This window comes from Gymnoscopelus braueri (genome assembly GCF_963280865.1).
Source record: "Gymnoscopelus braueri genome assembly, chromosome: 16".
Lineage (NCBI taxonomy): Eukaryota > Metazoa > Chordata > Actinopteri > Myctophiformes > Myctophidae > Gymnoscopelus > Gymnoscopelus braueri.
The window spans coordinates 18,090,424-18,104,945 of NC_137616.1; the positions used below are offsets into that span (position 1 = coordinate 18,090,424).

The 14,522-nt window shown below is 44.5% G+C and overlaps 2 protein-coding genes across 15 annotated transcripts in view; both read right to left on the reverse strand.

The window, feature by feature from the left end:
• LOC308103944 (DNA (cytosine-5)-methyltransferase 3A-like) overlaps positions 1 to 8,519 on the reverse strand; it is a 62,526-nt gene extending 54,007 nt beyond the window's left edge. For 4 of the 5 annotated variants that reach the window (XM_080454162.1, XM_080454161.1, XM_080454160.1 and 1 more), the window contains exons 1-2: positions 8,403 to 8,519; positions 6,214 to 6,465 (exon numbers count right to left, since the gene is read on the reverse strand). In XM_080454162.1, coding sequence (XP_080310288.1) covers positions 6,214 to 6,282 — 69 coding nt within the window. In that variant the 5' untranslated portion in view covers positions 6,283 to 6,465; positions 8,403 to 8,519. The remainder of the gene's footprint in view (positions 1 to 6,213; positions 6,466 to 8,402) is intronic. The other variant, XM_080454158.1, reaches the window with a different exon arrangement.
• Positions 8,520 to 10,442: 1,923 nt separating this feature from the next.
• The window catches only part of LOC308103598 (dystrobrevin beta-like), a 35,698-nt gene continuing 31,618 nt past the window's right edge, over positions 10,443 to 14,522 (reverse strand). For 5 of the 10 annotated variants that reach the window (XM_080453665.1, XM_080453664.1, XM_080453667.1 and 2 more), the window contains 4 exons: positions 14,206 to 14,295; positions 13,867 to 13,914; positions 12,815 to 12,841; positions 10,443 to 12,293 (listed from right to left, as the gene is read on the reverse strand). In XM_080453665.1, the coding sequence (XP_080309791.1) occupies positions 12,834 to 12,841; positions 13,867 to 13,914; positions 14,206 to 14,295 (146 nt within the window). In that variant the 3' untranslated portion in view covers positions 10,443 to 12,293; positions 12,815 to 12,833. The remainder of the gene's footprint in view (positions 12,294 to 12,814; positions 12,842 to 13,866; positions 13,915 to 14,205; positions 14,296 to 14,522) is intronic. The other 5 variants (XM_080453669.1, XM_080453662.1, XM_080453668.1 and 2 more) reach the window with 3 other exon arrangements.

The following is a 14,522-nucleotide window of genomic DNA, read 5'->3' on the forward strand; positions in this document are numbered from 1 at the left end:
TTTTACTAAGTATAGAATGTCTAAGTCAAGGTTCAAGTGGATAAACACTCCAGAATTTGCTGCAGGCAGTACAGTAAATGCAGACTCCAAAAAGGTGCCCTTGGGCCGCACTGCCTTGAAAATAATTGATCCGGTGGCCCGCCGATGGCCAAGTGATTAAGACCTCCCTCCTGCCTCCGGAGCCACGTGTCCTCACTCGACCTCAGATTGAATTACACCAGCGCCTTCCTCCCTCGCGCTGACTCTCTCCCTCCCAGCTTTCTGCTCTCCCTCACTCTAAAAGACAAAAGGGCGGCCGGGGAGGGGGGAGGGGGGGGTGGTTGCCCACAGGCTGAAACTAAACCTGATCCACATCACTCGCGCTCGCCATTTCCCCTCCAACACCTCCTCCATCCGTTTCTCTCCATCTTTTTCCGCCCTCCTCTCCTCTCTTCTGCCGTCCTCTGTTCACCGTGACATGTGGAGCGGTTGCTACGGCACGGAAACTGCTTAGCAACCGTCTCCGACGGGGCCGCCATGCTGACTAAACGTGTGTGATGTCACTCGCCTGATGGGCAGCCTAGCAACGGGCTACATGGTAATGGCTTTGGCTGCCTGGTGAGCAGGCTGTATGCTAGCGTCACGAAGCGCGCGAGCACACACACAAATAATAGGGATTATTTTATCTCTATAATATACAGAGATAAAATAATAATACATTAAAATGTTTCAGAGCCAGTGTATATCAATGGTTCTCAAACGTTTTAATGTCCCTAACCCTGACCCCCTGTTAACTCTGAGAGTGTACAAATGGACTTACTGGTCCATTTGGTTCCATTTGTACATTCTCAGAGATACAGACCTTGTAATGGTCCATTTGGAAACCCTGAGGGAACGCTGAGGGTCCCTGGACCCCATTTTGAGAAGCACTGCTGTATTGTATAGCTGAGTCAAGGAAACACTATCTAGTTTAACTGAGTCAAATATACAGCGAAACGGATTGAAAAGCACTCGGCCATATCTGCGCATGCACGCACACACGCACACACGCACACGCACACACACACACACACACACACACACACACACACACACACACACACACACCAATCTGTCCTTATATCTCTGGGCTATTTCTGTCTCCTGGCAGGTTATTTTGGGCCACCACAGTTGCCAAGCAACGAGACTGCTACCCGAACGAGTGAAGAGCCCAGCAGTAGCAGACAGACTGTCCTCTTTCTCTCCTTCTCCCCATCCATCCATCCATCCATCCCTATTGGTTGATTGGTTGATTTTTTATTCCTCACTGTATTGCCTATTTTAATGTTGTTTTATGCCTTTGCTTTTATTTTATTTTATTTTATTTTTGTTTGCTTTATTGTTAAATTGGTTCTAACTGTAATTGTATTCTTGCTCTGTAAAGCACTTTGAGCTGCATTTCATGTCATGAAAGGTGCTATACAAATAAAGTTTATTATTATTATTATTATTATTATCTGACTCTCTCTAGTTCCCTCTCTCTCCATCTCTTCTTTCATCCTCACCTACTTTCACTATCACTCACTCCCTTTGTCTACCTCAGTGGTTTTCAAACTTTTTTCAAATCAAGGCCCCCCAAATTAACATGCATTTGTCCACGGACCACCACTTGAAAAGATGTTGTGCCAGTGACCCACCCCCCATACAAAATTTGTGTTGTTAAAATATTCCTTTATCAACACATTTTCAATATATTTTTTTATTGAAGATCTACAAACTCAAAATGCGTTGTGAGTTTGTAGATCGGCTATTTTCAAATAGCCAATGTACTGTATACAGCGTTAAAGGGATTAAACTGGCCTGGTCCAGGCACCCTAGGTTACAATGCCAGCCTGACAGCGTGTCGCAAGTTCGCATCCCGATCTCACCGACCTTTGCTGCGTGTCACTCGCCATCTCTCTCTATTTCCTGTCAGTCTACTGTCCTATCATTAAAGGCATAAAAAAACTAATAATACAAATGTATTAAACTTTTGAAAGATTTTGATGCTATATCAACTAGTTTTGCTGGGGACCCCCTGGAACTCCCTCAAGGACCCCTTGGGTTTTCCGGAGCCCACTTTGAGAACCACTGCTCTAGCTTGTGCAAAGGGATGTTAGAGTTTGGACATTCAGAAAGTTAGCCACCTAAGTGACCGAGCAGTTGACAATATGAAACACTAGCTAGTTTATTAAAGTCATAATATTTACAAACAGGAAAAAGGTCTACAGGGTGTTCCTCCACATTAGGGTTGTCAACTGAACTCGGAAATTACATTTGAATTTAGGTCTTAAAAATTATAACCCTAACCCCAATTATCGATATATTTGAATATTATTAGAACTGGTCGGTACTGTTATGTCAACAAGAGTGCGCTCGCCGCTTATTGTCAAGAGCAAGCTTACAAAAGGTAACAGGCTAAATGAGGGACCCGAACAATAATGCACCCATGAAAATTGTTCCAAGATTTTTTTTCACTTGACGGAATCGAACCCGGATGTGGAATTTGTTCTGAGATATTACAGGACCGACCCCAATTGTTGGGTATTATATGGATGCAGGCCCGGATTAAAGCACAAGTTCACGGGGCTGCAGTCCGGGGCACGAGGCTCCGAGGGGCACACACACACACACACACCTTCACTAAAGCACCAATAAACTACTCTATTCTCGCCCCCATATCCAGTGCATCGTGCCCCTGTGCCTGTGTTTGTGTGTCTTAAACGTACACAATGCACACCCCATAGATTAAAACTAGGTGGAGTTATTACTGTTAACTGCTGCCTGGAGACCGAGGAGGTATTTTATTTCATCCAGTATTTCATCCAGTATTTCATCCAGTCAGTCCCTTTATAATGTTTTTCTACACAACACCACAGTGGCAACCTACTGACAAAGAATCTTAATGAATTTAGCCTTTGTGTATATATACTGTACGCAGACATTCAATTGTAGAGCTTTGCTCACTCAAGTCAGCAGCCTAATCAGTATGCATTAATTTCTTGGAGTTCTTGGAGACTGCGTTCTTATGCACATTTTGGAGTTGCTTCAGCAGTTTAAAAACTTAAGTATGCATCTAAAACGAGTTGCTCTTGACCTCTGACGTTATTGCAGACTTCTCAACTTGAAAAGAAAGAAGAGCTTCTGAGTGATCAATAGTTAATAGTTTTACTACTGTTGATCGTTGGTGTGCGTGTGATAGGGGTTGTAGGAAATTGCTGCACTGTCTGTTCTTTACTTCATTGATTGTTGTATTATGTTATTTCATTATTATTGCATAATATGTTATTATAACTTGTACTGGCAAAATGTATTGTAGCCGACCTAATTTGATTAGATAGGAAAATAGACCTAACCAGATTGTTTTTGTCTGGGTAAAGTAGGGTGCTGTCTATGGTCCTGAAACACTGTGACTTGTTTGCTTCTGAGGTGGTTTGTGTTGGGGGCACTAAGCCTCGTTCATGCCCCGGGCACTCCAAAGTCTTAATCCGGCCGTGTACGGACATGACAAACCTAATTATTATAATTGCTGGCAAGAATGCCGTTCTACCAGTACATGACAGTTAAAGGCTACTCCATAATAAGAATCTATAGCAGCTATGCAGCAGCGTACAATAAGCTACAATGCTACACACTGCCCTCTCCCCCCTGAGAAGAGGAAGTCCTATGAGAATGCTGACACAAGGGTGCCAGGAGAACAACCTGGCCCTCTACATCAACAAGACCAAAGAGCTGATGGCGGACTACAGTAAGCCTGAGCACAGAGCACACCTCCATCCGGGACAAATACGATGGCAGTTGTGTAAGAAATCCTAGCTATTCCATCTATGAACTGTTTTAGATTCTGCCACGTTGGCACTCGGCTCCGGAGCCACGAGGCTACTGGCAGTAGGCTGCTAAATAGATACTTTCCTCTGAAGATGATGAATGAAGAAACATGGGAAAAACTCAACAAATGTCATGAACATTAAAGGGATAGTTCAGCCAAAAAAATACTTTTTTTCTATCAATTAGTCACCCCATGGAGACTTGAATTCATGGATTCTTTTAGTTTTTGTCGCATTCCTAAGCCAATAATTTGATGACCAGCGGACCAGTAGGCAGCGGTTCCGGTAGGAGACACAAAGGAGACTCTTTGTGTGATGCCGGTCATCAAATTATTGGCTTAGGAATGCGACAAAACAATATCCATGAATTCAAGTCTCCATGGGGTGACTAATTGATAGGAAAAAAAGCCATTTTGGGGGTGAACTATCCCTTTAAGCCCACACCCGTCCACAAGAATTTCACTCTTACGTATGTACTCATACACAAGATGTAAGAAATAAATACCTTAAAGATGAATTGAATCACGGGGAACGCGTTGCTGTTTTTGGTCATGTTATGAACTTCTGCTGGTTTAGATGGACAAGAGGTTGATGTATTTGCGCACACATTCAACTGCCCACACAGCTTCGGTTGAACTGACATCATAAAACATTGAGTGGCAGACGGGCCTACTCAGTGAATGATATATAATTCACGATTATTGGAGGTTTGAATATGCATTTGACAGCCCTAGTACACATACGTTAAGTCTTCCTGGGGAAGCTCCTCACTGCGAGCTTCATGTGGTTTCAATGGTAACCGGAACGCTCGTTCCAAAACACACTCGCCCCCATTATTTACGCGGACTGCTCGCCCCCAGCGGTTCTTATCTATATTTTATATTGTATTCGTTGAAGTTAAGGTTAGGAATAAGGTTAGGTTTAGGCATAGTTTTACTGAGGTTACGTTTAGGAATATTGTTAGGTTTAGGCATAATTTTACAGAGGTCGTCGGATTTGACACGGGTGAGCATGTTTTGGGGCGAACGTTCTTGTATTTGTTTCAATACCATCCCTAGAACCAACCAGTCCGAAGACCAACCAGTAGGGGTCAATATTGATAAGTGTGGGGATATCAGGAATAGATATGATTACATTGGGAGAAAAGGGAGGGAAATTAATGCAAACCATAGCCTGTCACTTATGTTGGCATTTGTATTGCTTCTCAGCGAAGACGCACAGTGTTGGGCAAGTTAGTAATGTGTTACTTTACAATATTATTGTCTGTGTATATTTAATATGAAATATTCCCTGTATGAAATGTATTGCCCCCCCACCCCCAAAAACTAGGGCTCCCCTGAATGCCACAGTGTAATTCGAACACTGATTAAAGAGGTACAACAAAATCTATGGGGAAAAAACTTAAAGAGAAAATGTACCTGTTGGAGTGTGTGTGTGTGTGTGTGTGTGTGTGTGTGTGTGTGTGTGTGTGTGTGTGTGTGTGTGTGTGTGTGTGTGTGTGCGTGTGTGCGTGCGCCGTGCGCACGTGCGTGTGTGCGCGCGTGTGCGTGTGTGTGTGTGTGTGTGTGTGTGTGTGTGTGTGTGCTGTGCGTGGCAGGTCTTTATATAGCCGTGCTACAGAATTGGTTTCAGACTTTCCCTAGATTTATGAGCACTGTGTCGGGCTCTAGGGGTGCAAATGAAAGGGCCCATTTTTCACCTCAAGACTCAAGTGTGTGTGTGTGTGTGTGTGTGTGTGTGTGTGTGTGTGTGTGTGTGTGTGTGTGTGTGTGTGTGTGTGTGTGTGTGTGTGTGTGTGTGTGTGTGTGTGTGTGTGTGTGTGTGTGTGTGTGTGTGTGTGTGTGAGAGTGAGTGAATATATGTAGACAGACTGATTCACACTAGAAATGATCCACCTGTGAGCAGGTGACTATGGAATGCAAAGTACCGGTACTGAATGTAAATAAATAACTATTAGTTTAATAATTACACACTGCGCATGCACGAAAACGTGCATGCACGCATGCGCGTGCACACACATAGAAATATGCATGCTTTCAGGACAAGCCTCTCTAAGTATGTATGTCACCAAAAATAAAGTCTTTCTCAAGAGGAGCTAACGGCTCTGCTTGCTAGACTGTGAGTGTCTATTGGCAATGTCATACTATTTTAGATCTGGTTCATGACCTTGCGTGTCACGTTTCTTCGCCCCATCCTTTAATCCTACCTCCCCTCCGCTCAAAGTTGGCTCGAGCTAAACCCTTGCGTTCTTTGATTTAGGTCATGAGAATGCTACAGTGTTAAATTAAGACACAGGATTTTACAGTGTGGTAGTACTGTACTAGAAGACATAATAAGGGTAACCATTGAAAGGATTCCAAAAGCATGTGCCTCTCTCTCTCTCTCTCACCGGGTCATTGGAGGTGTCATTCTCTGGTGTCTGGGATGGATCAGTGGCTGTGGGGCTGTTGGACGGCATGGCAGGAAGCTCCTGAGCAGAAACAATCTTTCTGAAGCAAAAAGCAACCCCCCATCAAAAAAAAGAAGAAAAAAAAGAAATTCAAAACATGGACCAGGCCCCCAGCAGCACCAGGTGTGACTTCATTCAGTCCGTCTGTCTTTCTGTGGGTCTACCTGTCTGTCAGTCAGTTCCGCTTCTCTCCTGGAGGGGAGGGGGGGGGGGGACATAAAAACAACACCTTGAGTGAGACACACCTCCTACACGCACCGCACGCACACGCACACACACACACACACACACACACACACACACACACACACACGCACACACACACACACACACACACACACACACACACACGTTCAGGACATAAAGGGACAATTTATGGAGACAAGTTTGACAAGTTTGAGGAAAATAAATTCTCAGTTTGTGGAGAATGTGTCTATGGCAACACACACGCACTCTGTCTTTCTCTCTTATAAACACACACACACACACAGACACACACAAACACTCACACGCCTGAGGTTTGAGTCTGTGGAACAGGTGTGAGTGTGTGTGTGTCTGTGTGTGTGATGGATGGGATTTCTGCTCATGCAGAACGGCAAATACTCTACTTCCAAGCGATGACAGGTTTACACACACGTGCACACTCACACGCACGTCTGCGAGCACGCACGCACACGCACGCACGCACGCACGCACACACACACACACACACACACACACACACACACACACACACACACACACACACACACACACACACACACACACACAACCTTCCATCATACACACAGGTGTCTTCAAAAGAATCTTGTGGATGTCAGGATCTGTTTCAGCAGAGCAGTATGGACAGCATTTGACTGATTGATGTACAGCAGGGGAAAGCAAAGTCTACTCTGTTCATTGTGTTCGACTGGAGCTCAGAACATGTCCCTCTATGGGTCGACTCAGGATGTATAGCCTTGCTATTACACTACGTCACCTACTAACAATGGACAGTAGGGCAGGGTTGCTGATGGAAACACAGCTTCGGGAGTATGGAACAGTGTGGAGGACACGGGTGTACAGTATCCACCACCACACCCCCTAGAGCTCCCAGCCCACGGCCAAAGCCAAATAGAAGAAGCTCAAGTCGCTGGAGTAGAGACTATGTTATGTAGGCCAACTTATATAGACTTGTACAATCACACGCACACATGGAACTCAGATAAGAATAATACTGTATAGTATATCATGCATGCACACATCATGTTATTTCAACTGCTCGAATGTGCGTGCGTGCCAAAAAGGCAGCTAAAATCAGAGGCCCACGCGTAGGCCGTACAACACACTAGTCACTATAGTGGGAGGAGAAACCGTTGCGCAGAGGGAACGATAGTGCAAAGCAACGAGGAAATCAATGTACAGCGACCACACGCGGCCTTACCGGACGGCCTCTTATTAATGGCATATAAACGTGTGTGTGTGTGTGTGTGTGTGTGGGCGGCGGGGGGGGTACGGAGAGTCACGGGGTGTGTGTCTGTGTGCTGTTGTCTCGAACGGCGACGACGACAGATATTACTGGGTCAGGTAAAAAAGCACGAGCGCGGCGCGCGTCTCCTCTCAGACGAACCACGAACGAACCCGTTCACCCCCATTAGGCGCGCTCCCGTGACGTCGCCGCGGAGACGGTACCGCGCACCGATGTGTGTGTGTGCGCGCGTGTGTGTGTGTGTGTCTGCATGTAGAGAGAGAGAGAGGGGCGAGACGGTGCGCTCTGGACCTGCGGGGGGCATCATGTGGTGGCGGACAGCCAGCTGTATGTTCCATCAGATGGACGCACCGACGCTCGTCTGTTTTAATAAAAACCTGACCTGCCATGCCCCCCCCCCCCCTTAAAGGCCTCTACTGTACAAAGAAGTCCTCAAGTTCAACACCGTGTCCGCGTTTAAAGCGCTCCGTATTCACGAATACATCTTTCTTTTCTTTTTTTCTCAAACGGAGCCCCGCCGTTGTTAATACTGTAGCTCTACAGTGGAAACGCGCAATAAGGCAAGCGCCGACTTGTTCTCTTCGTGCGTAACAATTCGCTGTCGGTCAAACCGCGGTGCGTTGTGGTGGAAGCAAAAAGGACGTGTTTGTTGTATAGTTACCGTGTTGTCCTCCGTTCCTCCCAGGCCCCGGACCCAGACGCTCTCAGCTCGCTGTCTACCGGCTCTGTCTGTCCGCTGGCTGCTCAGCTCCAACCGGCCTGCTCTGCTCGAGACGAGCCGCAGAGGCCGCCGCACCGGGGAAAAAAAAGAAGAGAATTTTCCGCGGGGTCCTAGAGTCTCTCATTTATTTAGAGATAATAAATAGAGCTATATTTAAATCTCAAACATGTTCAGGCAAAGCCCCAGATTGATACCTAACCTAATTGGCCACGGACCTATGTGCCAGGGACCCCCATAAGAGATTTGTCAACATTTTCAAAATGTTCAGATTTTTTATCCACAAGCTCACAAATTTTTTTTCCAATAAATTCCAATACAATTTGGGTTAAACTGATTTGGTGATTTGGACATTTTGCCCTGGAACACCCTCAAGGACCCCTGGGGGTCCCCGTACCCCACTTTGAGAATCATTCAGTAGATTCTCGAACATTTTCATGTCAAGGATTAGGAACCCCCAAATTGATACTATTTGCCGCCCCCCTCCCCCCATCTGAAAAGATGTGCCATGGCACCCCCAAAAGAGATAAATTTAGATTTAGATTTAGTAGCACACAGAATTCATGTCATACTGTACTGACTAGGTGGGACAGTAAAATGATCTGAGTCAGTATTGTATTCTCTCATTCTAACTTCTAATCGGTCGTTAGATAATATGAAATTTGACACTTTCAATCTCTCGTTGCTAATTTGGGCAACATTGGCTAAACATTAAAAAAAATAGTGAAATATCAGGACTACAAGCTGTGTGTGTGGTGTGTGTAGTGTATGTAGGAGCTAGACATTCTGTTTGAATTCATTTTCAGCCATGTCTTATGTCCATTGAGCAGAATTGCCTCTGTGTGTGTGTGTGTGTGTGTGTGTGTGTGTGTGTGTGAGTGTGTGTGTGTGTGTGTGTGTGTGTGTGTGTGTGTGTGTGTGTGTGTGTGTGGGTGTGGGTGTGGGTGTGTGTGTGTGTGTGTGTGTGTGTGTGTGCGCGCGCGTGCATGTTACATTAGTTATCATCTATGAGTTCCATCCTAAAATCATGCACCTGTTTTGCTGGGTCGGTTTCAATTAGTTTGGGTCTCAGGATTCACAATAGGCTAACTTTACCCAATTCAAAAATATGAGTCTTACCATTGTTTGGCCAGCGGTGTGTGTGCAACTCTGGAGTTATTTATGGTGGTCCAGAAGGTCACAAACAACAGAGAACCTCAAAGAACTTTCTCCAGTCTATAGTTCACTCTCCGCCCCCACCCCACCATCACACACAGAGCATGACCTCTGAAGGAGCCCCATGGGAAACATGAGAGAATAGCTCATCCATACTAATGAGGACAAAGTTAGGAGCACGGTTTTCCAGGCTCTGGAGGATGATGAGAACATAATAACCTTCTCAGATATTCCATACAATAATACAATAATGTGGATCTAGCAGCAACCAGCGTTGATGACGATGAAGGCTGCCGAAACACAGCTACATTTTTAAAGGGACAATATTTTTTGTATGAAGCCACTAGACGTGTATCTGTCACATGGCAAATCAGTTGAATTTTGCAGGCCATTAGATTATTAATCCAGAGCGACTTACAGTAAGCAAGGACACAAGATTATACATCATAATACATCAATAATACATCAAATGCATAGAAATAGTAATCTAATAACAAGTAAGACGCGCGAACGCTGGAAGCGAACGCAGCTCGAAAATATTGTGTATTTACGGACTTGTAATCCGTGTTATTTCACCGTGATGGGGAGAGAACATTGACATTGTGTGTGTGTGTGTGTGTGTGTGTGTGTGTGTGTGTGTGTGTGTGTGTGTGTGTGTGTGTGTGTGTGCATTGTAATCAAACCCAAACCTTCATGGTATTCGCCTCGTATCTAAGTACTGTACATGTCAAAATTGTGCTGTAAATATTCTGTACTATTTGTGTTGTGTGCCAAGGTTTAAAATTCTTAAAAGAACAGCACTCACAGAAGACAGCACAAACACGATGGTGGATGTTAAATAAGATTTATTGTGGATGAAATACAGATGCACACATTCATTTGTACACCCTTGACTCCAGCCAGCAGCATGGGATCTGGGCATGAGTACAGTTTTCTGTCGGGACATATCTGTCTCCCTCGAACAAAACAAAACACAACCGTCCACTCACTCAAGGCAATCAGCCAGCCATTCAGTGTACTAAAATACATTTGTACACAAGACGCAAATTCCCATTCTCTGAATGGCTGATCAGTGATCATTGGTTGTAAGAGCCTGAATTGGGTCCAATACTTAACTATATTTTAGGCCGAAGGGGCTTATTTTTTATAATCTTAAAACCCAAATAAAGGCTGATTTGCAGCAAATTTTAAGTGACAAATTGCAAATAGCAATATTATACTTTTTTTTTTTTTTTTTTAAACCTAAGGTGTACCCAAAACACAGAAATCCAGGCTTATGAGGTTGCACTGTAGACATATTGTAAATATTGAGCTCTAGCTGGCTAAATGGGAGAAGGGAACAGTATTTCCTACAGCATGCTACTGAGCTGCCTATATGCAAACCACGAAGGCACATATGATTAACATGAGTTATTTAGGCACATGGCTGTGGTGAAATTGTACAGTATAAAAAGGATTTCATACAACTAAAGTATGACCAAAAAGACATGCTTAGGAACATACAGTACGGTAATCGAGGCATCGAGCTGGACCCTGGGTGCTGCTCAGTGGCTGCCCACTGCTCCTAATGGTTAGGGTGGATCAAAAGCAGAGGACGAACTTCCCCACACAGATCAATAAAGTATAACTTAACTTATTACAACTGTACAATTCTCAGCAATCCCGCCAGAAAGTGTGACCCTGTAACAGCATACACAGGAGTTTAGTTTCTCGTACACACGTGCACACCTACACAGGCAACCGGAGCCACTATCCTACAGCACCTATGGCTCTGTTCTCATCCAGGTATGAGCGATCTGAACTTGAAGGGATTTCCACTTTCCACGCTGCATTGCCTCAGCCAGGGAGAGCTCGGCTGAAACCTGCATATACACAAAAGTCCCATTAAGGCTTATCGCTTCAGCAGGGCCTGACTGCACGCGCACACGCACACACACACACACACACACACACACACACACACACACACACACACACACACACACACACACACACACACACACACACACACACACACACACACACTCAAACCCAACAAATAATTGGCAAGAAAAACTAAATCAAATCAAAATCGAAGCGAAGCAATAAATACTAAGCACACAGTGCCGAACAGAAAACGTACAGAAAACTTTGTAATGTCAAGTCTCGTCTTCTCCTCCGCTGACCCTCTATTTTTCCTCTCTCTTCTCCAATTCTATAACTTGTTTCTGTCTTCACGCTTCCCGCACACACCATCCTTCAGTTCCTTGCATTTTCCCCTCACTATCTCTTCCCTGTGTCCATCTTACTTGCCAAACTGTCAAACACAGCTCAAACGCAGAGCAACACACTATAGCTCAAATCAGTAGATTCTTTTTTTGGATTCCTCATTCATTTATATACTGCAGATCAAAACACCAGTTTAAAACAAAGTTAGATCCACACACAGTGAAATCCTGAATGCTAATTTAACTCTGAGTCAAATGAACACTCAGGATGTTGCAGTGCATGGAGCAGTGACACAACAAACACAGAATCACAGCTATACATCAGTAGGGACCCCTGGGGGGGGGGGGTCATTTGGTGTCCAGCATCATGATAGGTTGATTGGCATTAGTGCCGTAATCCCATTGGCAGTGAATGGTGAATATATTTCCCCTGGGCTTTCAGTCTTCTTTGGCCAACAGTGGAGTGGAATCTCTGAGGAGAGATGACAGCTCTGTCAGATAATAAAAAATGAAGAGGGCCGAACAGTGGAGCTCAGTGGCCAAAATTTACAGTATATAAAAATACACTCAAGTTAGTATAATGTCTCAAGCAAAGTCTTTGCATGTTTCAATTGTGCACGGCAGTGCTTTTCAGATGACGGATAGCTTGCGCTATCCATGCAACATATGTAAACTGTGTTAAAAAAGTAAAGTTCCCCACGATATTGTGGGGAACGTTTGTGAACCCACCAATGCCAGGCTAACAGTACTGAAGTTACATACTGTAGGTCAAATTGCTACCAGTGTATTTCCGTTCAACACTGCCAAGACGATCATTTGCCAAAACCTCACAGTATTGTATATTTTCTTTCACATTTGCAGTTCATTTCCTGCCGATTTGTCAGGAATTTGTTTTTTACCACCATTTTATTGGTAACGGTAATTTAGAAGGAAAGGAATGAAGTTTTATGTTTATAGTCATTGTGAAAGATGTCACCAAAAGACTGCACTTACTGTGTGTTCTGTGTTCACTTTAACCTGCTAAATGGAGAGAGGGAGAGAGAGAGAGAGAGAGAGAGAGAGAGAGAGAGAGAGAGAGAGAGAGAGAGAATTGCTAGTTAGAAGGATGACAATACTGGCAGAAAATGAAAAAGGACTGTACTACAGTTATCTGTCAGAGTCGAGACTCTAGTTAAATCCAGACCTCCTCTCTGAACAGATCACATAAATATGAACCATACTTGGCAGAAAGACAAAGTCCACATTAAAGATGAAAGCCTGCGCTGAATCGATGCTTTCTGACATCTTTACAGACATGTACACCATTAAATTGTCTGGGAAAACCTCCGTATCGGAGGGCTCTTACTGTACAGTTTCTCTTTGAACTTTACATCCCATATACATATAGACATGTGCAGAAGCCAGGGGAAGCCCTGGACACCTGTCAGCCAGTCAGGGGCCAGTGGGTTAGTAGCGTAGGGCTAAAGCGGTGTAATGAGTGCGAGTCTGAGCATAGGGAGCAGGCCAGGAAGTACTTTGACTGTTTCCTCCCAGCAGGCTGGCCTCTCGTAAAGAGGAGGGGCTCCATAAACGCTGCCACTAATGAGACAGCATGCTAATGAAGCTCACTGCCAGACTATGCAGACAAAGGGAGCTGCATGGGGATCATGTGCATGGGCACACAGAAGCAGGCATAGACACATATCGTTGCTGAAACCATGTCATCTTTTTAATGTTTTTTCATCAATTAATGCCCTACTTCATCGTACAAGAGTGCATTTTTGAAAGTGAAAGATCAAGTGAAGTCTATCTGTGGGTTTTATAAATATTGAACCAATGAAAAGTATTAACAAGAACTTGTGACTATTGGAACACAGGTTATTCTTTCCATTTCCTGAAAAGTTACATTTTGGACATCGGGGGGTTCTCTTTTGACTGAGCAGTAGATGTTTGGTTCCCCATGCAAAGGAGTATGAATGTACAGTAGTCCTGCCTGAAGACCAGAAACGTATACATACTTATACACACAAACACGTGTGCAAGTAAACACTTGCATACAAATTTACCTCTATCCTTGCCATTTAGTAATCGCTCCTCGTCTTCCCGGCCATCATCTACTCAGAGAGAGAGAGAGAGAGAGCAAAGGTAAATGAATAGTACGGGAAGGAGGGATCGAACACATGTAAGAAACACATTTCAAAAGATGTCTTAAGTTTTGACGGTGTCCTGCAGAAAACCTTGTGTCTTTCACCCCCCCCCCATTTTGAAACTGTAGTCTACATCTGCCATAGTTTTACCATCTGCATAAGTGGTTTCATGACCATGGGACTGAGCCAAGCTACTTTGGATGAAATTCTAAAAGAGGGGAGATGAGGAGTGAACTGGCTCTAATTCTGTGTGTGTACCAGAGTGGAGCTCCTTGACCAGTGAGGACATGGTGTTGGTGATGGAGTCTGCTGCTACCAGCAAGTCATTCCTCAGGTTCCTCCTGGGGCCTGGACAACAGAAGGATTAAGTGGGAGGGGTGAGGAGATGAAAGAGGGATGCAAGCAAATGACATGCAGACAGGGAGAAAATGAGAACAAGAGCCAGATTCAAGTATCTGTACTATACTGAATGAAGGGGGCCCTGAGGGTGAACATTTTCAAACTGAAAATATACTTAGTGGGTGTCACGCACCGAAAACAGCAGATATACAAGCCCTCAACGCGTAGCAGTGCAT